This window comes from Euwallacea similis, chromosome 6 (genome assembly GCF_039881205.1).
Source record: "Euwallacea similis isolate ESF13 chromosome 6, ESF131.1, whole genome shotgun sequence".
NCBI lineage: Eukaryota > Metazoa > Arthropoda > Insecta > Coleoptera > Curculionidae > Euwallacea > Euwallacea similis.
Genome location: NC_089614.1, coordinates 3,904,656 through 3,930,238, shown reverse-complemented (window position 1 = coordinate 3,930,238; position 25,583 = coordinate 3,904,656). Strand labels below are relative to the sequence as shown.

Below are 25,583 nucleotides of genomic sequence, written 5' to 3'. Positions count from 1 at the left end.
TTATTTTTTTAATATTTCAATAAAGTGAAGATAATGCAGATCGTTTTGCTGTCTGTTAAGTCGTTAAAGATTCGATTCTTTTGGTTATTATTATTTTTAAAAAGTATTAGAATTAATTCCAACACTTTTTATGGAAACTTTTTTCTTGATATTCTAACTTTTTTAGTTTTTTTTGTCATATGGTTTATAATTTCTAGTATACAGGGTGTCAAAAAAAGTCTAGATACATCAAAATATTATCTTAGTAGCAGTGTTGGTAAAATGAGGAGCGAGGGATGCCTCAAGATTAGGCTATTACGATCCCTTGTCTCTCCCCAATCCATGCCCCTTTTACTCCATGTGGGCTTTCTCTTCCTCCAGTCCTTTTTATGAAGAAGAGTATTCTGTCTCATCCAAGAGTCGGAAGGTCCCCCTTGAGAAAAAAGGCGACTCTGAAAATATTCTGTCGAAAATTTGCCCAACTCTTCCACACTTTCAAGGAAGCATGAGGAGATGAGGAATCATTTCCTGCACGACAGTGTTTGCAAAACGGGCTGTCTTCCATTCTTGAGAGGTGCATATGTTTATTTAGTTCAAGTTAATTCAAGTTTGAATTAACCTGAACAGGATAATGAACTGTGAGGACTTCCACAAGATTCCCGATGCACTGCCGACTTCTCCTCACTAGCCACGATACCTTGGATGTTTCCAGGTTGTCCAAAATTTGTTTGCTCCCATGCCTATGCGTTTGCAGCCTAAATAATATTCTTTTGTTAACCCCTGGCCATGGTTCAGGTCCATTCAAGCATGATTGGGAAATCATCAGCCCTCGTCGGTATCCTTCGATGCCCGTACGGTCCAGGACTCATCCTTCTTATGTCCAGTTCCTGAAGAATGTTTCTGCATTCCTAAATGACCTTTGAAGTTATTCAGCTTCTATAGACAACTGATAGGACCCTTTGACTGTCGTAATACGTGTAAACCTCCCATTTCAGTCTCTTCTAACAATTCGCCCCTTCTACGACCAGCCTTGTACATCCTGGCTCCGGACGACTCTGCATCAGTCAACCATCATCCATAGAGTGTAGGTTATTGTATTTGGAGTTGAGTATTTCTTTATCTACTTAGTTCTTGCCTATATACATCAGAAAGTTTACTTTTAATGACATATTTTGAATATATTGACGATTATTTTTAATGACTCTTGTCAAAGTAATGACACAATGATCCATTCCTTAAATGGTAAAATACTCGTGTGATACCTTCGATGAAGGGCTTTCAATTCTGAATAAACTTACAAATTTCATTGAATTTTTTTAAGCTCACCACATATAGCAGCGTACTAAACATTTCAAATTCTTCATGTTAATAATTATTGTTAATTTTAACGACAAAGGAAAAAAATGCGCAAAAATCCGTAAAAACCAATGCTAATACGGCAAATACGTCTATATCCTGTTGATAACAATTTTTTCCTAAATGTTACAAATTTTTTTTCATTGTTGTAAAATTTAATGATTATTAACATGTACACTTCGGAATGGTTACACGCTTCCACTTGGGATGAGCTTAACCAAATTCAAAGAAATTTCCAAACACATTCAGAACTGAAGAGCTTTCACTGAAAATATCACTGGACCCACCTTATCATTAAAAAAATGTGTCATAACTTCACATCTTTGAGAAGTATTGATAAAAATAAGCGTCAGCATAACTAAAATGTGTAATTAAATGTACCTCTGGATTTTGACAAGAACAAATTATTAAAGGAAAGTGTCTTCAGACTTTTTGGACACCTTTAGTAAGCTTTTTAGTGGGTGTACACTATCGAAATCTACACTAGATACAAAAATTTTGATTTATATTGCATAAAACCACTTTTATTGGATTTGTGCTCTCACTGTCAATTATTGATCTCTTGAAAATATCAATAGCCGAGCAGAACAGAAACTTTTCTATATATGTAACGATTACAAATGGTATATTGAAAATCTGTAGAATCAAGTACGTAGTAAATCAGATGTAGGATGTGACCGCGTTTGGTGATAAACCACACTGAAGAAAATCATTCTTTAACATTTCTTCGAATATTGCAAAATAAACGGTCACTAAATTGTGACCTAAATTACGACATTCTTATATTACCAAAATGTTTTGTACATTTTTGCCAAGTTAAATAGTATTGCTAATGGAACCCAGACAGAACACGCCTAGCCCAGCTAAATTATCTGTTTCTTTGTTAACTCTTTCTAACTCCAATAGTGAAGAAAAAGAGTTCAAATAATTTTTCTAGGAAGAATCTTTTATAGAATTGATCAATTGGTTTTCATGCGCATTATATTCCAGACCCGTTCAAAGTAGAGGTTTGTAATATACGCTTTTTGGCCTATGAGCCCAAATTATTAATGTGCTTTATTAATTGTAAACTAATTTCCATATAAACTCTTTATTTTTGCTTGGCCAAGTTATAATTATAATTACCTAATAAAAGCTATTGACAGTGTATTTTACCTGGGAAACCTCCATTATATGCATACAAATTACAAACGGTATTTAGAAAAATCTATAGAATCAAAGAGGTAGTAAATCAGATGCAGGATGTGCCCGCAGTTGGCGATAAACTACAGTGAGCAAAAGTCATTCTTTAGTTCTTTTTAGTAATGTTGAAAGATAATCGTCCACTAAATTGTGACATAAAAAGACTGTTTATTCTTATTTGTTCAAGCTATAAACATCATTAGCTACTAAAAACCATTTATAGTGTATTTTACCAGGAAACCAGCACATAAAGCCACGCCCTGGATCTACCGAGTAATCGCTGATATACCCAATAAAGATCGTGTTTAAAAAGTCAGCTGTTACCAACAGATTGGCGTTAATTTTTCGACATTTCAAGGTGATCTTTTGCTCCATATAACGACCTTGCCGAATCCACATTTGTTCTTGTACACATACGTAAATGCAGAGAAACGGATTAAGTAACGATCGTTTAGTTAATACGGCGCGGCTCGCGACATGTCGAGGAAGCTAAATTTCTTAATTTGTCACAATTTGGAAAGTTGGTTGGACAAAAGTGGCGAGATTTTAGTGTTTATGTAAACGTGGTGATCTATTTTTTAAAATCTTCTATGAAAGCGAAAAATCGCTGCCAAATGAGTGCTCTAATTTGCACGAAAACAATACGAGATAAATTAAGAATTATGTAAAATTTTCATCAAAACGGATTAAGCATAGTTGTCGATTATGAGCAAACCAGAAATAAGTTGATGAATTTGTTTGTATAATATTCGAATTGGTGTTAAATAATTTGTTATTTACAAATACAGCTCGGCACACAAGTCGCTTCTATTTATCCAATTTTCTATCTATAATCGATGTTTCGCCGGAAAACTTGCGATTTAACAGTAAAAGTAATGGACAGACATTGCGCAAGTAATTGTTACACTTACTACCATCGATCGTCAAAGTCGCCACGTTGTAAAACCCTCGAACCATTCCTGCGTCGTTTTGAGCGGTTATTTTAATTTGGTACCAAGTGCCAGGGGGCAGATTCTCAATCACAATCTGTTCCTTCGAGACGTCTTTAGCCACCAACAACCAGCTGGATTCAGTATAACTCTTATATTCCAGAGAAAATTGCGTGATAGGACATCCACCATTGGGCCAATTTTTTAAGATCACAGTGATAACTGAGGAATTGCTTGCAAAAATCTGATCTTCCTTTGGCAAAAGAGGAGGTCCCCCTAGAGAATTTTTTTTTTAAAATAATAATTAGGCTCTGAATGTACATCACTCAAATACCTTTAGTCCGAATACTAACAATAGGGCTAAAAGTGCCCCTTCCAACTCCATTTTGGGCAGCAACGTACACGTAATGGGGAGAACCGCATTTTAAATTCTCTATTGTGTATTGTTGCGATTCAGGCAAAATGTCTATTCGAGTCCAATCTGAATGTTCATCTTTTATGTTTAAAGCGTAACCTGAAGAGTTTTATGAAACGTAAAAATATTGGAAAGCGTTAGTGATTAATTATTGTTGTTGATATTATATACAAATTTTACGGTATAATTTTTGTTTCATGGGTTCTACAAAGCGACACCGGTCAAGAATAAAGGCGTTGTGCAACCAATTTTATCGTGGACATTAAACTATCCAAACGTAGGTACTTTATTACGAAATAGCTGGACAAACCGCGGAAGAGAAATTACCAATGAAATTAACACATTAATATGAAATATCTTCGAAAGTTAAACTAGTTCATTAAAAAGAATATTACTTTTTAAAACACGAGAGTAAAAAGTTAATCGAAACCAAATATTAAAAACTCAGTGAGCTTAAATGGTTATTCTTCGACCTTTAACGAAACTTAGTATAGTAGAATGTATGTGGTTTAAAAACAAAATCTAAAGTGTACTCATTTCTTGGTTTGTATCTGACCCGCCAAGCAATCACTTTCAACTTCGGTCCCTTATGGCAAGGTCGAAGCAACCATACAGGTCCAGCATGGTTCGGTAAAAGTAGATTTGCAATCTAGTTCCGCAATACTACCGTGGAAAGACCCAAATTTGAAGGTGATATTATTAACGTCCAGTGTAATTAGTAGCTACAATGAAGCTCGAATATGTGTGCTAATAATTTACCTTGGATTTTGGCCCCACCATTTTCAGGTTCCGTCCATTTTACTTTAATGCTATTGGAGGTGGCATACTCTATTTCAATATCTGGAGCTGAGGGAGGCATTAAAACTATGAGTGAATATGTTATTGAGTCTTTTCCATATACGTTTTCGGCTTTACAAGTGTAGTTACCGGTTAGGGATACGTCTACATCTGTAAGAAGATTAAGAGATTTGCTGTTATACCCTAAATTATAATTGAAGACATAATTGTTGGTTATTGATAAAATGTGCTCTAATTTAACCGATTAACCCTGTATCTATTATATAAGATGCCCCGAATTTCAAGATACATAGAGGGTCTAATAAATCGTATGATAAAAATTACTTTTGAGACGCGCTTGTATTCAAATTTAAATGTCGAGTAGAAATTTGAACACTTTAAAAACATTTTTTTATTTTCTTTCGATCAGATTTAAAACTTCAGTGAGGTGTACAGTCTACAATTTAACTACAAAACGTCCCGATACTTTTAGCAATTTTTCAAATTTATTGAATTATTTTTTCCATGTCTGTTTCAGAATTTGAATGTTAAATTAAAATTACAAGAATGTGAATTATTCGGTAAATTGTTAACTTCACATTGAAATTTTGAGTGACATTTAAAGCCATCCAGAGTTGCATGCCTTTTTACAAAAAAAAAAACAAAAAAAAGTAATTGAATAATTAGGTGTCGGATCGCTTCTGCAGGTATCTTACTCTATGGAACTAACTTCGTGGGTTCGCTGACCAATAATGGCAGGAACCAGAATATGCTATAAATTTTTTTTTGCAGAAAAGGTTTATGGCTCTTAGTAAAATATCTTGCTATAGTCTATAAATTACAAAATTGGAGGATTGGTTCCTTTCTGTAAGAACCATTTATACTTTCTAATTTTTTTTAAATTATTGTTATTATATTCTCATTTTGGAAATGTTGCTGTTTTTGGTTTGACTAAATTTACACTTCAAACTGAAATCCACAATGTTTTCATAGAATTTTTCAAAATTTCTTCAAACTAATGTTTTTCTACTTTTTTGAGACGTAAGAAAATTTAAAGAACTTGAAAAGTATTTCTCATTTTTGAGACATATGTATCGGTATTTGAACGTCAAATCGAAGTTTCGCGAATATGATTATTTGGAACAATTTTAACGTAAAATTTAAGCCTTCAGTGACATTTCGTAACTAAAATTTCAACATTTTGGATATATTTTTTTTTGTTTAAAATTGAGTCTTCAAGAAACGTCCCAGGACGAAATTTGTTAAAATGTGTTAATTTTTTTTACTTTTTGGAACTACCTTATATTCAGATCTAGTTGGCAAATTAAAATTTCAACATTTTGAATTATTCCAACTTTTTATATTTAGAACTGAAACCTTCAGAGGCATTCCAACACGTCTAGATTTTTTTTAAATTCGTCAAAATGCCTTAATATATTCTAAATTTTAAAGCGCCCTTGTACTCTTATTTGGACACTAAATTAAAATTTCACCATTGCGAATTCTTTTGATTTTTTTATGTTTAGAAGTGAAGCCTACAGAGGCGTCCCAAGACGATTAAATTTTTAGAAATGTATCAAAATGCATTAATGTTTTATAATTTTCTTGAGGCCACGCTATTCTAAAAGATAGACGATAAATTTAAATTTATATAATTAAAAATATTTTGTGACTACTTTTTATTTATTTTGTATTTTCAAGTAGAGACCTATAGTACTATCGGGACTTTAAGAATTTTTCTAAATTTCCTTTTTTCTTTAATTTTTTTCACCCCTGTTTTCCTATTTTCATCGATGAGATTCAAACCAATATCGCTAGGTTTAGATGCCATTCATATATATATATAACTGTATATTCTAACATGGAAAGAGGTATTAGGAAATTGAATCAGATAAACTGGGTAACTCCTTAATAAAGATAAAGTTCAATATCATTTTATAGCCCTTTTAAGCCCTACAAATATTAAATTTGATATTGAAGTACTCCATTACACTCTCCATTTAATTTATACTTTCTGTAATTTATTAATTTTAATCTACAAAGTCACCTAAGTTTCAATTCGAAGTAAAAGTGCTAAGTCGACGTATTAAATGAAAAATGTCATAATTTTTTCCAACTCTTCCAAATTTTACAAAGTGATTAGGTTTTATATTTCCGATATTTCAGAAGGGTATCTTTTTAGCATGGATTTTACGTATTCCATGATTTCAAAATGTTAGAAATGTAATTAATTTCACTTACTTCTATAATTATGCCAATCATACCTCCATAAATAAGTAAATAAAAAACCCCGAAAGCGTTTAATCGTGAAATCTAAATATGTAATTCATTGCAACATCCCTCGGTGATACCGCTGCAATTATACAATTATCACTTTCAATGAATAGAGTACTTAATTTGCGTCGGTAAATTACTAGGTCACATAATATAAAAATACTAAAGAGCGCTTTAAAACAAATGTAATTTGTGTTGTAATATCGCTTAATTAGTTATATAAAGCAATAACGGTTGATTCGATTAATTGGAAGTGAAGAAGGATGTGGGGACTATATTCAATTTTTCGATATTAGAATCCTTCGGTATATTAATTGCTGTTGGTTATCGTAATGCAAATTTTATACGCATTTCATTAAGTCTGAAAAGGTTCCTAATTTTTTACCAAAAGCAATATCGATCTACGGCATATAGCACATTGATCTCTTGGCGCCATCTAACGTTCAACATCATACACATTCACAAGAATAGAAAGAAAACTCACCGTGAATATGCAAATGCCCCTCTATAGTTACAGCGTAAAATTTCCCAAATGTGATTGGCTTTTTTTCATGAATCCACTTAGTATTGGGCCTGGGCATTCCCACTGCCAAACAAGGAAGAACTATTTCCGATTTAATGGGTTGGTATATGATTTGACTGAAGGAGGCGACTTTAGGTGGCGCCGTGGATGCCGTTTGTTGGGCCACGATAGGAGTCGATTCACCTTCTCCTACTTTAGTCGTTGCAGAAACCTGTATGAAAAAGCCTTCCTACGAAATCAAATAATTCAAAGTCTGCTTAAAGTCGTTTCCTCCGATAAAGTGACACTTAACGACGAAGCCCCTTTAATAACGACTCACTCTTGTGGTCTATTGGATCATGACATTTTAAATAGATTGACTCGGATCATCAATAGAGCTAAGCGAAAGTCCATGTAATCTTATAAAGCCTTTGTTGCTCTAGGTCGAATATATTATCGATTTACTCAATACTTCTTACGGTAAAGCAACAATGTGATACATTTGATGATTGACAAACATGTTGATGATAATGAAACTTACCCAGAACTCATATAACTGATGCTCGCGCAAATTTCTGACTTCATAAATTAGGCCAATTGCTTCGTTAATATCCTCGATTCTTACATTGTAACTTTTGTGATGACCCACACGTCCAGCCTCTCGACAATAGACGGTATAAAGGATGATGAGGCCGTTTCTTTTTACCGGGGGTAGCCAGGATATTAAGATAGATTCTGCTGTTACAGCACTTGCTTTGAGACTTGCAGGCTTTCCTGGAACTACAAGGAAACTGTCGTTTAAGATAAATTCATTTAAAACCAATTATACTAACAATCTTCTTCAGTGCAACAGAAAAGTTCTGCACTCGCGACTCCATCTCCAGCACTAGTGTAGGCGAGGACTTTAATGGAATGATTGGTAAATTTTTGGAGGCCGTGAAGGTATGTTTCAGTGCTTTGAGTGCGTTTTACTTCACCTCCTACTGATGAAGATACATCTAGAAATGTTACGTTAGTGGTTGAAGTGTTAGATAATATTTTGCAGTCCTGAGACAAGAGATCATAAATTATATAACTTATTGAAATGGGATCAAAAGATTCATACCTGGTCGTAAAATTTTTAGTTTCCGAGATATTGCATAAAAACCCTCCCGATATTCACCTGTTATTGTCATTTCCAAATTTTCCGAAAGAAAATGTATTAACAGTGTTAAGTGGCAGTGGTATTTTCGAACGCAGCTTATGAAAACAACCGAGGACTGATGTTCTGTGCCCGTAGTGGAAAAATATTGTCAACTACGTTCAAAAATTCGAATGGCATTTCATGTGTTTTCTAAACATTGCGGTTTTGGTTGGTGCGCTCTAAATTTTGAAATTTGACTTTAAAAAATAACCAATAGCGATAAAGGTTGAAAAAGAGAGAAGACAGTTATTTAAGATTACAATCGAATTTTTAGGAACTTGTTATCAGAAAACCAGTTTTAAAGAGACTTCACCTTTTTAAAATTTTAGCTGTTGCGTTCTTAAATTTTACAAATCAAGGTCAAAATTTCAACTCGAAAAGAGATTTTTTGTGATCAAATATCCATTGATATCAGTGACATAAATGTACATGTTGTAAAATTAGTTAAGACAAAAAAAAAGTTTTAAGAGCCAATTATTAGAAAAATTGTTTAATAGTTATTTCACTCTTTTAAAATTCTTACTCATACGCTCCTGTTTTTAACAAATTCCAAGTATCCTGGAACACTTGTCTTGAATAAGAATTTAAATTAATCATTTTTATGGGATCTATAACCTTTCCAAAACCGGGTTGGTACAATATTCTTTACAATTTCTAAGATATGGTGTTACTTTGATACCTATTTTCACGACCCAGTTCGACAAACAGCACTTGAAAAATTCAAATATTTTGCAGAAGAGTTTCCAAACAGGGAGGGGAGTGCTACGATATCTCGAGAATTTGTGGGCCTAATGAGGAAAAATACAACAAATTTGACCAACAATCTTGACCACGTCTATAAGCCTATAAAGGGTTTTAACGTATCTAAATTAGTTTTCGAGATAAATAGGAACAATGCAGTTACAATGTCTTATTAAGCCTGACTACATTGATCTCATACCTGTGACACTTTGATGATTTTCCACAGGTTTATAAAAAACCTTATATCCCTGTATAAGTCCTCCATGTAAGTGCGGCGGAGGTATTTTCCAAGAGATTTTCATAATCTGCGAGGAAATCTCAGAACACATGACATCTAAAGGTGGTGCCTCTGGAACCCCTTCCTTGGTGGTACCAATAATGGTAGGTGACGACGGACCCTCATCAATACTGTTAAAGGCGCTAATGGTGACGTCGTAGGTGGTGAATTTTTTCAAACCCGGCAAATGGAACTTGTTCGTCGCCCATCCGTTTACCGTGTGTACGTTAGAATGATTCATAGGGCCGTGATGCTCTTTCCAATTTATTTTGTATCCGAGCAATTCCCCATTCCAGGTGTCCCTTAAGGGTGGCGTCCACTGTATAAATAATTCTGTGGAACTTACTGAATCTACTTTGACGTCTAGGGGCGCCCCGGATGGTCGTTCTTCTAAGGTTTTTACTACTATCGGTTCGGTGAATTCGCTCCTGTCGATGTTATTTACTGCAGCCACTCTAATCGTATATACGGTGGCCGATTTTAGGCCGTTTATTACTGCTTGCTCGATAATTTCGCTGTGGAGTAAAAATGATAGGAGATGTGAGAAATAATGGGAAACAATTTTGTTACCAACCCAGGATGGGTGCTGGATGTCATGCTGAGATTGAGTATTTGATTTTTTTCCCATGTAGAGTGATGGCTATCCAGCATTTTGTATTGGGCTACGTAGCCCACAACGGGCGTGTTCCCATCGAAAGACCTTTTCCAAGAGAGTCTTACGGATTTCCCTAAAACCTGTTTTAAGGTGAAATGCAAACTAAACTGAAGTATTGTTATGGCGCACTAGCCGAATAATCCTTAAATTGCCTTTCTCGAAACAAAAGTTTAAAAAGTTGGAAATAAAAATGACAAGAATTTATTATAGAGAACAAACTCGGTACTGCATAGCAATTTACCTCTATTGCCTCTAAATGAGAGGGAGGATCGGGTTTCTCCTGAACGGTAAGATTGATGACATGCTCGCTCCGGCCAAAATCATTCTCCGCGAGGCACTTGTATATACCCGAATCTTCTCTATCACTCCTACTAATGGTTAACTGCGACTTTAGTTCTTTTTCCTCTTTCAAACTAACGTGAGAAAACCTGAAATGGGTTTTTCGGGGATGGATAAAATTGATGAAAACATCGGCGGAAGAATGAAAGCCACCGATAAGACGTCTCATTTAAACTGCCAAACTTTAGTAATCTCAATGAAAATGCTCCATTGAACACTCTGTAATGGTGCCACAGGGAAATATTACTCTTATTCACCAAACAAAAGGCCTTTTTACCTTTCCGCTTGTTGATACCCAAGAACCACAAATATCCCCCATGCGATGACTGACGGATTAAAATTCAAGAGTCTATATGACCTCTTCTGTCAGCTGCAACCGGACCGTGCATAATTAAATCGATTTAAATGCATAAATGCAATATTTTTCCTTTACATCCCGTTATTTTCGAATGCATTTCGTTCCATTTCATAGAAAAACTTTTGATTTCAAAGCTGGCATTCCACGAGCTGTTTTCGAATTGCGAAACGGCCTGTGTTGTTCATGGTATTTTGTTACGGATTTTATTTACTTCGGAAAAGGCTATTGTGTAGTTAGTTGAGCAGCAGAGATAACATCTTCGATATTTCAAAAAGAACAGGGTTTGAGATAATGTTTGAACGTTGGAATTATTTCGCTGTATTTCGACTTTCTTTAAAGTGACTTTCTTTAATGCTCGTCCATCAAAACTCACACTAGAATGATTATGTAAGGTTCGCTTTATAGCAAAAATTGGTACTATGTACTGAATTATTTATGGTTTTCGAAGTAGTGAGCCTCATTTTTTTATCACTTTCGCCCATAATTCTTAACTTATACCAACATCGTCTTTGGCACTTTGAAATTCCGAAGTATTTAGAGGTAGGTATACCTATACATATAGGGGCAGGAAATACCTAATATTCAAAATTGAGTTGTAAAAATCCAAAGTTAGACTCATAATAAGGGACCTAATTCTGAGCTAAAAAGTTAATAAGAACATATCTCGGTTCGTAAAAATTGTGTTGTCGAGAGAGGCACAGTATGTTAAAGATGAAAAAAATTGTTGTTTGTTTTTTATTCATAGTTTCTATTATAATTTTTGCAGTATTTACATACTTTAAATTTGTTGCATTTGCTCTTCAAACTCTATACTGTTAAACCGCTTAAACCATTATGAAAATAGTTATATTTTTTTAAACGGCGGCAGTCGGGTCCTCTTTTACCACCCGAAACTTTTTTGGAAAGCACCGGTGACTGCTGCTGGTCTTAAATTTGAATTATGTGTTTCCTTTAGAATCTTTTTGTTGCCTGTAAGTGCCTTTTTCAGTTATGCGCAAGTTTTTAACAGTTAATATTAATGAATACATATATGTATAGATATACAGCGTATCCGGAAATAATGAAGAAATATTTTTGGAGGTGATTCTAAAGATTAAATAATAAAGAAATATATGTACTTAAATATATACTCCAAAAATTCTTTTTTCAAGGGACTAGAACCCTTTAAAGGGGGAACTCTGCAAATGGATTTTTAGCGATATTTTCAAAACAGTTTGCGTCAAAATTATGAAATTCGGTATAGTTTAATAAGTCGGAATGGAATTTTTTTTTTGTGTTAACAATTGCAGATTTCAGTTAGATGCACCACATATAGGGAGTCTCCTACGGAATGTTGCCTTAACTTTTTGTTTATGATATTTCTTAATTTTTGAAATCCAATTACTGAATCGCAAATATTTTTAAGTAAAAAAGAACTTCCTATTTTATCTCGTTGGGACAGACCCTTTTTCAGAAAAATGTGTCTTTATAAACCGATACACAATTACATGGACATCGAAATCTATAAAGAAAAGAATTAGAGAATCCATTAAGATAGATGCAGTCCATTTTCAACATTTGATGTGAATAAGTGATAAATCCTTAATAATAAAAAAATATTTCTATTACAAGGATGCCTACTATGTTTACTAAGATGCTTTTTGATACTTTGGTATAAATATCAAAAATCCTATTTTTGTTGAGAAGATCTTGGAAACGATATCCATACTTTTGTTTATAAAAACATTTTTGACAGTTTATATGCTAATTATGTTAATTAACACATAAACTGTATTATATGCTAACTGCAGAATATGCTAATTGTGGTTGCCGTACGTAACGTCTGTTACGTACGTAAATACGGTAACAGACGTTACGTACTGCTACCTAATTAGCATAAATTTATTAACAAAATGCAGTTTTGAAGTGAAGCAAAACAAGGTACTGTAGAAATTAATTACGCTTCGCATCGAAATATGCAAGTTATTTCGGAAACATATCTACAGCGCTATCCAGAAAGAACCACCAGCTCAAAACTATTTTCTATACCTTAATAACTTAATAGAAATTTGGCCTAGTTGTTCATTTTCTAAGCCATTCATAGATCAATCAAGAATAAAGTGGAACTGAATAAAACGTGGTGAGTGAAATGTTAAAACTTTTTCAAAAATAATAAACGGTAATGAATTGAATTCTCTATTAGATTCAAGAGTTGCCCTGAATGTGTTTGGTATTTGTGAAGTTACAATGTCGGTTAAATTAGGTTGAAATTGCGTAATTTATAGCTGAATATAATGCCAGAACTAGTCGAAATTTCTACTTCAAAAACCATATACAGTTAATAAATACTAAAAGTTACAATTAAATGTTACAAAAATCGGCAAAACTTGACTCGCACCACTAGACTAATTGGCGCTATTGCCAGGTTTAATTTCATAACGTATGTATTATTGACCGAAGCATTTATAAACAGGCGATTTTGGCTGATGATTGGTAGGCGTCTAGTACTTTAAATTGGTGTTTTTTTCCTTATTCCACCCACAGAGTTAAATAAGGATAGAACATACCAATTTAGTGTATCAAACGTATATCACTTGCTAGCCGACATCGCTTGTGAACATGAGCCATTTTGATTTTCTAGCGGACAAATCACGAACTTAGAACTGTGGCATCGTAGAAAAGCATCGTACTTGACACGTTTTTGCTAGAGTTTCGTATTTTGTTAGATTTAATATACGCTATACATGACACATAGTTGAAATTTTCATCCCAGAAATTTGAGTCGCTCCAATCTCGCCAATATTCGGCACCCGGATACATACACTATACAAAGTGTACATTCTACGATCAAATCTCTGTTGGAATTTTTAGCGTTTACGCAAAAGTACATAGGTAAAACGAATATGTAGTAAGTGATGAAGTAATTCTGTTTGTCTCCTTCAAAAATCATTTTTGGTTGTATCTCTTATTACAATCAATGGAAGGGTCGCAGAGTAAATTTGTTTGGAAATTTTCATTTTGTAACTTATAACTTCCTTCATATTCATTTTTATTCTCTTAATTTTTTTTTCTGACAACTTTGATAGCCTTGAAAGATGCATCAAAGTCAAACATAATTTAAAATTTTATTATTCAAATTTAACTAGAGAAAGGACACTGACGAAGCAGAAGCACTTACGCACCTACAGAGAGTCATTTTACAGCCACTCTCTTCAAAAATGGGTAAATTTTTTATGCATTTGTAGCTTGCAACTTTTCATTTTGTAACTTTATTACGTATTTCATACCCATTGTACCTATTTTTGTGTAAATACTAAATGTCCCCAGCTTAAACTACTTCTCGCCGAAAATAACAACCAAAGAGAAAGAAGAAAATTTAGCCAATTATCCAAATTAAAAAAAAAAAGTTATTAAGATCAAAATTAGTAACCATTCGTAACTAAACAGAGCTAATCTTCAAATAACTGAGACCTCGATGCTTAAGTTTTTTCTTTATACTGAAGTAGAACAATTACGATTTTTGAAAACAATATGAGCATATAGTTTACCTTAATTTATGAAGGTCTAGCGGAGAATCGTTGAAAATCCATGCCAGTTCTATAGGAGCATCCCCGTGAACATTGCAAATCAACGTAATCTCTTCTCCTCGTTTCACAGACATGTTTTTAAATGAAGTGTCAAACCTAACTGGCTCTAAAAAATATTGATTATTCAATTCCCAAATCATATAATCAATTGCATGGCTGTAAGTCTTTAAGCGTTAGTTAGATAGCTAAAAAAGGGCTTAGGGTGCAGACATAAATCAGTTGACTTAAATTTAAGGCACATATGCAAAAAAATGACTCATTTTCATAGATCGCCGGCGTAATAAATCACCACCTCGAATCCGGCTTTTCGTTCTTCGGTCTCAGAAAGAAAATGACTTAAATATGTGTTAGCGGGGAATGTAGAATATAACTAAAACGGGAACAGGCCTCGAAAGGTGTGGGAATTCAGTTTCGAGAAACAAATTTTATATGCCCTCCAAAATAGGCCGTAAATACATGTTTATTCATAGGACTAAATTTATCTCCGGGTAAAATATACGAAACTAGAAGAGTAATGAATTTGTCTTTCCATATATGAGGAATAATGTGCTCCGAAGGTTTTCGCATCTTTCGAAGGTGGTTCTGCCTGAAAGTGAAACGATTTGTCACTTTTAGAGCGTCTGTTGGCTTGTGTGTTACGTATATGTCTGCATATATCTTTATCTCCCATATATGCCTATTACCCGAATATCATTATACGAACCATCATTAATCGCAAAAAGATGTCGTGAATATAAAAAGTTTGGCAATATAAAGAAATTTATTTAGGCTTTTATTATAGGCCAAACCATATAAAAGATTCCCGAGATGGAACGTTATAAATCAATCTGCTTTCACGGATCACCACCTTACGCGAACAAAGCGCTCAGTTCTTCAGATGGGGTAACACTATGCATATAGAGACTGAATTCATTACCTTTTACAACCTCATAAATCACACTCTCTACCAAATTTAGAATTTCAATGCGTTTCCATCCTAGTAAGACGATGCTCTGTTTGTTAATGTTTAAGGGAAGATTCACAATTATAATCTGTAGTTTAAATTTTCCTATAGACAGTTTGTTTATTCAGATACTCTCTAGTTAATGTATTTAAATCAACGACCTGTATGCACAAATGGAAAATTATCGACTATTGGCCGTCGGCTGAATACTGACGGGCTGAAGTCGACATAAACAAGGGCGATTTTCATCAGTGCGGAAATTCTTTGAAAACATCCCAGGGAAATATTTGCAAATCGTGAAAGTGTACCTTTAATGGATACGTCAATTACTTTCCCTAGTCCAGATCCAATACCGTTTGTGGCTCGACATAGATAATTTCCTTCATCTTCAGATGTGACTGCCTCGAACCACAAAGAACCGTTCCCTAATTTAGTCACCCTATGAATTCCAGATATTGGTCTGTAGTCTGTTGATTTACCTGAAAATAGAGTGAAGATGTCAATTCAAAATTTCATTTCATACCTTAGAAACTTCTTGCTGTAAACTTTCATGATCGTTTTTCAGGTACTTACTCAGGGTATAGTTACTCATGGTGTCTTCGAAACGAGTATACAAATGGGTATTGGGTACTAGAGAGTTAAAAAAAAGGTCGATTGAATTCCGAAATTTACCGCATAAAATATTTCGTACCCTAAATGCAGTTGCTAACTAAAATGGATAGGTGATCTATTATGCAAGGCAGAACCAGATTTTGCATTCTACAGGGTGTCCTAGAAACTTTCGGTACAAACGATAGAGCGATTCAGCTGAACTTGCTTTATACAAAAGTTGTTTCTTTTCATTCTGCAGAAGGTCAAATAATTTTTTTAATTCATTATGAATATGTATCAACTAGCTTGAATCACGGATTTTAAATGAATTTATCATATCTAAATACTCTCCTAGGAGCAATTCCAAGCCGATAAATAAAAAACTGTGATATTTATTCTCAATTTATGAAATAAAAAAATACCTAAGCAATCTGTGGAATAAAAACAAGCAATTTTTTATCATGCAACTTTAATTTGCTGTTTGTTTTATTCGCGAGCACGTTATACTCATTTGTACCTACGTTCCTAGGACACCCTGTATAAATTGTACGTGGAGTTATGCGAAGCCTGGAAAGGGTTTAGATCTTTAAAAATATTATATGTAAATTTAATAAATTAATAATGCCTCATTTAATGGAGTTATCAGGGGCTAGTCATAAAAATGTTAAAAATAAAAAGTTTTCGGCAATATTATCTCAACAACGGTTGAAGACATATATCTTCATAGATGCTTAAAGTGGCTCTTTGGATTCAAAAATTATAGGTATCTCATTTAAAATAAAAGTTTTGGTAAATATTTAGACCGAAAAGTGGAAATTTCTTCAAGATACTTTTTGAGGTGATAAGCCGTTTTCAGCCCTTTGGAAAAACTCTTATATACAAAGTATTCCAGATTTAAATTTGCAGCAATTATCTTAAACTACAAAACTATGGAAGTGTGAACTACAAAAAAATGATGTAAATTCTTATTAATTTTTGATAGTTTCCTTCTTCTTATTTGTTGTGCGAAAATGAAAATTTCTCCATCTATGAAGTTAATTGTGTTTAATTGAATATTCTTTATACTAGGTAAACTAAAAATAACAGGTTTCCTGGAGGTACCATAATGATATTGCAAATTATCTATCTAAATAAATAAAATTTTTAGATCAATTTAAGGGATCAAGAATAAGATATTCATGCTTATGGAATTAGTTGTATTTGGAACAATAAATCTTAATCTGCCGGATCTTAAATATCTAATAATAGATTTCTTGGAATTTGAATGTGAAATTGGATTTTGTAAAAAAGTTCATTTCCATAACATTTTTGATGTGCTCTAATTTTTGTATTTTTTGGTTAAAATGAAAATTTCAGTGTCTATGAAATTAACTGCATTCGAAAGCATAGATTGTAAGCTATCGAGACTAAAAATATAATAACCGTTTCCTTGTGAGAATTACGATGCGATTTTCAAAAATTTTAAGTTTTTGGTTGAACATCAACTTCTAGAAAGCTAACTGTAAAACTGTAAAAATAACAGACTTTCTCCTCCTTTTTCCTTAAAATGCGGAGCGGAAAGGGCCCTAAGAGACTAATCGCAGAACTTCGGTTCTTCCGCTTTGCTAATACTACTACCGTAAAAAAATTTGCATGTTCCTTTTTTATTTTTTATAAAGCTTTCACATTTGTCTAAAACTTGACAAATATCAAATTCAGGATTCCGATTTGTCTTAAAAATTTAAGATGGGAATGTAAAAACGATTTGGGCATGACTCGAGCTATTCGCAAGTAAGATGTGAGAAAAAGTGCCATATTTTAAAAGTCGATATTTCGAAAATGTATAGAATACTTTAAACAAAATAATATTGAAAATGTACGAAGAATCCAAAAATGCAATAACATATGCGCTGTTTCATTTAAAATTAAAAAGTTGAATTTTAATACACTTTTTTGACCCACCCTGTAGGTTTAAAAAAATTATATTCAGCCTACACCTCTGCCTCCATTTTATAAATGTGTGTTTTAACCGTTTTTCGTCCTCTAATCTAAAATCTGAGGTATCTTGTATATTGCAACTAAAAAAATAAAAATATTTATTGTGGAGGAAAAATTCCCCGAAAAAATATCTGTAAGGAGGGATTAAAACTCGACACAAGACAGAAAACTTTGGTGAACTATTTCTATCGATGTATTGAGCTGCTTCACAAATATACTTACCATATCCTTTTAGCCAAGATATCGTGGGTTCGGGAAAGCCCTTGGCCAAACACTGGATAAGTACTGAATTGCCGAGTAATGCGGAAATATCTTGTGGCTCTATAGTCCATTGTGGAGCAACTAATAAGAAAAGCACGATTTTTCGCTGAGAATATTTTGTGATTTGCTTAGTTCGCAGCTCGACTAAAATTACCTTTTACCATGAGCTGGGCCGTGTAGTTCACCCTGGCAGCAGAGTTGCTGGCCACACAGGTGTAAGCCCCCGTATGTTTTGAATTCACGTTTTTGAAAACTAAAATACTATAAAAAGCAGCTTGAATTTCCTCCACCTGAAAAAAACGTTTTTTTTTTTTGGTGTTTTTTTAATGCCCTCTATATGGCAATTTGGGGAAGGAGAACGCGGAAAACATTAACGCAGTAACATCTCCCAAGAAATAATAACTTTCCTCAGTTACAAAGTTTTCTGATTTATTTATAGCTCACTTTGGGATGAAGTTCATCCCTAAGTATATTAATTTATCATTTTACTCTCAGGCGTTGGGTGCATTTATTTTAAAAGCAATTGAACCGGCTATGGTTTTAATGGCAAGGGGCATAAATTCCGCAGAAACAATAAAGATTCTTGTTAGATCGGAAATAAAAACTTTTATGGGTGCCACTAAAGCGTTCCCAGTTTACAGTAAATAATTCGGGACAAGGCGTGATTTGGCAACTGACCTCTAATGACGCTGAAATGGGTTCCTCGTCTTTGTACCAGAAAAAGTGAATTGGCAAATCTCCAGCTGTCACGCTACATGTTACTTGGGCTCTCCCCCCTTCCTGTATGCTGGTCGGAAAATTGAAAGGTTCCATTACCGGGGGGGCATTAACAACCAGCTGAATTTCCTTCCGCGCTACGTGCCCTTCTTTGTTTGACACGAAACACGTGTAAAAACCTTTGTCCGTATTTTGGTCAACTTTCATTATTTTTAAAGCCCCACCTGCAATAGCGAACACTTTTATTTGTTCCTTCCCGCTCCGAATAAAGGGATTTGAACCTTCTTCTAAGCGATGCCTCACGTCTTGTGGGAGCTCCTGCCCATGCCTCTCCCATCGCACAGACTTTATGGGATATCCCGAATAGGGACAATGTATTATTGCGTCGCTTCCCGCTACGGCTTTCGTTGGGCCGATAGATCGGATAAATGGGGGCCCTACGGTGACATTTTTACGTTTTGCAAACAAACGTGACTTCTAATGTTCTCTGCCATAAAAGAGCAGACACGAAGTCGCATCAAGAATCGAAAATGTTTTCAACGCTGTGACAAGTCATCTGCCAAGAATAGCAGGGCGAGCAATTTTAATAAATTTTACAATAAAATTCTCCCCTTGCGTCCGTTGAAATTTCGTTTCTCTTTGCACCGTCAATATCTTATCTAGTATTCAGCGCTTTAAAGATCGTCTCTAAAAAGGGAATACAGTGAGTGGCGATGAATAAAACATATTGAACACATTCTACTCGAATTTTATAGCGAGCTTTCCACCACAATAATCAGTCAGCCGTTTTTACACACACCGCCAGCATTTGATTGCATTGAATTATGCATTTCTTCTCAGAAAAGAAATTCCCTCGTACGCGAAGAAAGGATTTTCAACGTTTTGTTTTTAACATACAGGGTGAATCACTATAACTGCACTAACGGATATTTTGGTTATTGTTAGCACTTCAAAAATAAATTTTTGCATTTTTCACAACCCCTCCTTTTCAGATATTTAACTCAAATAGTCGTTGCTTAACTTGATAATCCATACGTTTTGATTTAAAACTGGAAAATCTACAATGTGATATTTTTCCTGCGGACGAACCCCCTATTAGCTCAGCATTTTTTTGTGTTGCGTCACCGATTATTTATGTACATTCAATTAAAAAACATTTCTGTACATTTGCCTCTATACACAGTGTCACACATAATTGTACATGACACGGGATTTTTTCCTTATGAATTTAAGTAAATTTTGACTTCATCTCTCGGTTTTAGTCTAAAATGATGAGAAATTACATTAAAATCGAAAAACAAATAATTATCAAATTGCACTAAAAAAACAATATTTATTATTACTTCACAAAATTTGGCAAAAATTACAAAGGGAAGACGTTTTTTGATTTCTTAATTCCTGTCCATATGCTAATTTTTGCCAAAAATGTTTTCGTATTTTCGCATTTCCAAGGTATTCAAATCGGTCAGCAATTTTGTAACAATCATTCTCTTCAATCATTCAGTCATTTTAAAACAATCTTTTACCTATTTCAAGAAAATGCATTGTTTTGGAAATTCGATTAATGATATAACGTTGGACATAATAGAACAAAAATGTTTTCTTATCAGCAACTGTTAAAAAGAAAAAATATTATGTTCCCTTGTGCTTTCCATCTCGTTCAATATAGTAGTTATCCGAGAAAAGAGAGGGACCCGTTCGAAAAGAGAGAAGAAACCTCTGTCATTGAATTCTTGATGGCCTGCAGACTCATGTTTAAAACACATTGTCGAATATCTTTCAAAGTAATCGACATCGCCAACGGATATTTGTTTATAAACTTTATGTTTTAAAAACGCCCATAAAAGAAGTTCAGCGGAGTCAAAACAAGTCACCTAGGGGACCAGAATTGCTCTATGTCGTGTTCAATTATTTTGCCTCAAAACATATTCTGAAGGCGTTCTTTAAAGTATTTTAAGTTATGTCGCACTGGTACTACAAAGATTTCCTTTTTAATTTCTCATATTTATTAATTCAGTATTTAAGATCTGTTTAAAAATTAAGCACCAATAATTTGATTATTCAACATAGTGCAACACACATTTGATTTGAAAGAATATTGATTTGAGTAATTTAAATATTGATCAGTTATAAAATTTGGATTTTATTGGGACCACCAGGTACAGTTTTGTTAGATTACTACTCCATTAGGTATGAAGCAGGCTTCGTATGTATATAATATTTGATAAAAAAACTCAAGACTTTCTTCTTGTTTACCTTGAAACAAAAAAGATAAATTTAGTCTCATGGGGAAATCACATTTTTTCAAGGTATTTATAAATTTTGGCTTGGTATGAATGAAATTTGTTTTAATGTAAAATGTGTCTTATATTCTTTCGGTTAACACCTGTTCTTTTGACAAAGGCTTGAATACTTGTTCTTTTGATGTTAATCACATACTTGTGATTCTATATTTTTTTGTCGTCTGAGTCATCTTAAAATTATTACCTGATGAATCAGTAAATTTAAACTTAGCTATTAACCTAGTGACCATTGAGAGCTGTACTTTTCTTGCTGAATGTTGGTCATTAAAGACAGCAGCTCCTTCTCGGTGAGGTGTATTTTCTCCACAAATCAACACAATTTCAACTTTTTTTGGAAGAGATAACATATTGCTCATAGTAATTTGCTGAAACTTCCAACTTAACAATTTATTGATATGAAAAAATTCTTTTTATGACCCTCTTACAGATTTCGAAGTTCGGGTTGGAATATTAATAACGTGTGCTTGGGGAAGCATTCAGAATTGCTATTTTATACAGAATGTAGCCATTTTAGGTTGACATTTGTTTACACATCTATTTCTGTGTCAATTAGCTTATGTTTTGCAATTTCTCTAAAAAGTTTAAAAAGTCTTTAATTAAAAAATATTCATTCGAACAAATACTTTGATATAATAGAATTGTTATTATAAAGTTGCTCATCGATTTGAATACCTCGTAAATGCAGAAATACAAAAAAAATAATTGAATGTCGCCATAGAAACTGGAAAAATTGTTAAACTATCTTTATTCTAAATTTAGAGAAATAATAGTAAATTAAATATTTTTTTTCAGAAACTGAAATTTGATAATTATAGTCATTTATTTTTTGATTTGAATGTCATTTATCATCATTTTTGAATCGGAAGACAAGTCAAAACTGACCTCAAGTTTTAAATTAAAAAAAATCCCATATGAGGTGTAGTTTTTTTATATGCTCTCGATGGAGTTCCGCAACTATTAAATTACTCTAATAGATAACACCCACGTCTAGTATAGTTTGCCATAGAGGCCAAAAAAACCATGAAAATTTCGCTTCTTGACACTCTACTCACACATGCCAGAAACTCATTGTTTCTGGAATGATGCTCAACTATTAATTGATACATTCCTCTAGCCAAAAAGATTGGTTTAAAGAAGCTATACGCTCTCTAGTTCACATCTCAGACAAAAGAATTAAAATGATGATAAATGAATGAATGAAAAAAATCCTTAATGAACAATTAAACAATACCAGGGTCAACTAAATAGTACCTTTGATACCCCCTTCACCTGACCCAAAATATATTACATATTTATATATATTATATTTATGTATATTACAGATTCCCATTTTTTATTACTATCCAGTAGTTTTGCATTGACCACAGAAGCCGCGACATACTATTCAGGTTGCTAGTTACTCGTAACGGGAATCCACTTTTAAACACAAAAACGTATTTGTCTATTGTTTCTGCTTCAAAAAGGTATTTGTTAGACATGTCGCTGTGAGCAACCACTTTCGAGAAAAATGCTTTTGAACTTCTGAATGTACGAGAGTCTCTAAACAGTCCCCAAAGGTTTGCAGCGCTTTACCACACGTTGCTGGGTTCAAAATAAAACGATTGAGCCGTATGTACCTTAATGCTAATTTGGGTTATTTGGTAATATACAATAAGTAAATAATAACAGAACTTCATGATGGCAAAGTTTAAAAATCGATTTTTAACTATAGTTCTGTGAATCTGTTGGTTACGGTTTAGAACTCGGTTTACAGACTCATGTGCATTTACTAATTGTAAATACTTTACTTACACCTTTTTTAGTCACGGAAAAGTTATATTCAAAAGCGAATTACGGTTAGGGACAAAATAGTACGAATGAATTAATTGAGTATCATGTATGTCATGCCCTCTATGATTATTATCAAGTCCCCAGGAAATGAATTCATGAATTTGAATAGTTTAGTTTAAGTGCTCTAATAAAGAATTAAATTAAACATTTTAACTTTGATACCTCGTAGCTCGACACTCATCATCGCGTAGGGCTATGAATGAGAATATACGAGGCTATTAGAGTGTATGCAATGACACATTTGGCATTCCATAATACCCATACAATGAATGTAGTTTTTTTTAAACTCGAAAACTTCATATCACTTGAACTAACATCCAATGTCATTTATAAAATCTCTTGTACAGGATGCGACTTGTTGACTGCGCACGTCTTCGACTTTGGCGGTGTTTCAATAATGGAGAAAAAACAGCATTTTGGTGAATAAAATATTGTCGACCTAGAGCATGTAAAGTTGAACTAGATTGTTTAATTATAGGGTTGACACGCAAGGTCTAGGTAGCTAGTATAAGCATGTACTCCTTGTAACAAAACATCTTTGCGATAATATTGGCAAGGAGCAAAAACTGAAACTGATGCATCCTTTATTTCAAAATAATAATTAAAATCGATGACCACTCTCAAACGATATAGCCTTTATTCTCAAAATGGCATTCGAACAATTTCGTACTCGATTAATGTCAAATTGACAAATTTTGAAGAATTCTTAATATCTAATGAGTGATGTTACTGTCAATTCTGACATCATCCTGTCATTCGAATAAAGAATCGTTCCATTCGAATTTCAAGAATTCTGAGTCGAACTGCCAGTAACCATTGTGAAAAATTTTTATACATAAACCTGGGAAAACCATAAAATCGTTCTATTGTGTCAGTAGATCTGTTCTAATAGGAAAGAAATCTAATCAGAAGCAGTCAGAAATATTTGCACGGAGTCCCGACCATATATTGCGTATATTTATAACTACGATATTTCTGACGGTCCGAAATCGGGTTTCCTCTTTGCTCGAACAGACTTAATAATGGTTTAAGGCTTATACTAGAGCTTCGCGAGAGCATGCAACTAATCTAGATCATGAACTCGAGACTAAGAGTGAGAATCTATTTGCTGTTACGAGACCGAGATAATGTAAGTCTCGATCTCGGTGTCAATATATGTACAAGATCGAGATTTAATTGTAAATCTGAAACTGAGGCCGATACTATACACATCTCAGTATCGGGAGGTTTTAATTTTGACCAAAAATTACTTCAGAAGATTAAAGCCTATTATGTCTCACTCCAGTCCTACGTTGAATTAACTCGAGCATCCTAAAAACAAGTTTCGATCCTATAAGATTTCGTCGGTTTGATTCATCTGTAGTCAATTAGACGCAGGTGAAATTAACGGCGAGTCTGTTGAGCCTGCAACAAATCGTCATACCATCTACTTTTTTTGCTGCCTCTTGAGAAAATCTTCGAGGGTAAGCAGCACAAATTAATATACAGTGTCGACTTATAGCTAAGACTAATGGAGATGAATGCGAATAGTTGTAAAAAATCTTAGAAGATTTTCGAAATTTTTTTCCCGAACGAAGCCAGTCTTATAGGTGGCCGAGTTAACTAAGCGAAGACTTGGATTGAGGCATAGAGCCGCAACAGTCTCATATTCTCAGATTTTTTTCTATGACTGTTAGCATTAATTTTCGTCACTCTTTGTATAGGTTGGTCCAGCGTATTAAATTTTGTTGTTTACAATCAAAAAATTGATTGAGATGCAGCAAAAAGGACACAGTAGATGGCGCTGGTAACATGTTTTCCTACAGGCGCTGCAAGCTTGCTGTTGACACTGCCGATTTCGCCTGCGTTTAATTGACTTAAGATAAGCCGAACTGACGAGATCCTAGAGGATCAAAACCGGTTTTCGGGATGCTGAAATTAATTAAACACAGGGCTGGAATGAGGCACAGAATCATAATACGCCATTATTTTCTCAGATTTTTGCCTATTTATCATTATTTTCAACAAAATATTTATTATAACAAGGACCGTTGGAGTTAGATACAGAACATTATTCAAAAATATATTTATTTAGATTTTTACGTAGAATTTGATTATTCAGAACATATGCGAAACTTTTCTGTTTAAAACATATGTTAGGATTCATAATAACGGAAATATCCGTTAGTGCAAATACTGTGACTCACCCTCGATGGGGCTGAAGAGCAAATAGGGATTTTCATTAATGAAACCTGCTTAACTAATGACGTACCATAGACGTTAAGCCTGGCAGAGTGTTCGACAATTCCTAAAGCGTTTGATGCCATACACGTATATAATCCTCCATCTTCCACTCTAACGCTGGTTACATTAAGATGTGCAATGACGTCGCCTGCGTCATTCAAGTACTGGCTGATGGCATATCTGCAAGCAAAGGGCTCTTCATATT

At 33.9% G+C, this 25,583-nt stretch overlaps 1 protein-coding gene across 4 annotated transcripts in view; it reads right to left on the bottom strand.

Annotated features, from left to right (window-relative positions):
* Dscam3 (Down syndrome cell adhesion molecule 3) overlaps positions 1 to 25,583 on the bottom strand; it is a 76,428-nt gene that overhangs the window by 5,978 nt on the left and 44,867 nt on the right. For 2 of the 4 annotated variants that reach the window (XM_066391283.1, XM_066391284.1), the window contains exons 11-25: positions 25,407 to 25,558; positions 18,984 to 19,459; positions 18,460 to 18,595; positions 18,267 to 18,386; positions 15,785 to 15,955; positions 14,495 to 14,639; positions 10,512 to 10,698; positions 10,190 to 10,350; positions 9,538 to 10,130; positions 8,248 to 8,412; positions 7,956 to 8,194; positions 7,397 to 7,664; positions 4,621 to 4,809; positions 3,781 to 3,960; positions 3,429 to 3,722 (exon numbers count right to left, since the gene is read on the bottom strand). In XM_066391283.1, coding sequence (XP_066247380.1) covers positions 3,429 to 3,722; positions 3,781 to 3,960; positions 4,621 to 4,809; positions 7,397 to 7,664; positions 7,956 to 8,194; positions 8,248 to 8,412; positions 9,538 to 10,130; positions 10,190 to 10,350; positions 10,512 to 10,698; positions 14,495 to 14,639; positions 15,785 to 15,955; positions 18,267 to 18,386; positions 18,460 to 18,595; positions 18,984 to 19,459; positions 25,407 to 25,558 — 3,476 coding nt within the window. The remainder of the gene's footprint in view (positions 1 to 3,428; positions 3,723 to 3,780; positions 3,961 to 4,620; positions 4,810 to 7,396; positions 7,665 to 7,955; positions 8,195 to 8,247; positions 8,413 to 9,537; positions 10,131 to 10,189; positions 10,351 to 10,511; positions 10,699 to 14,494; positions 14,640 to 15,784; positions 15,956 to 18,266; positions 18,387 to 18,459; positions 18,596 to 18,983; positions 19,460 to 25,406; positions 25,559 to 25,583) is intronic. The other 2 variants (XM_066391282.1, XM_066391285.1) reach the window with 2 other exon arrangements.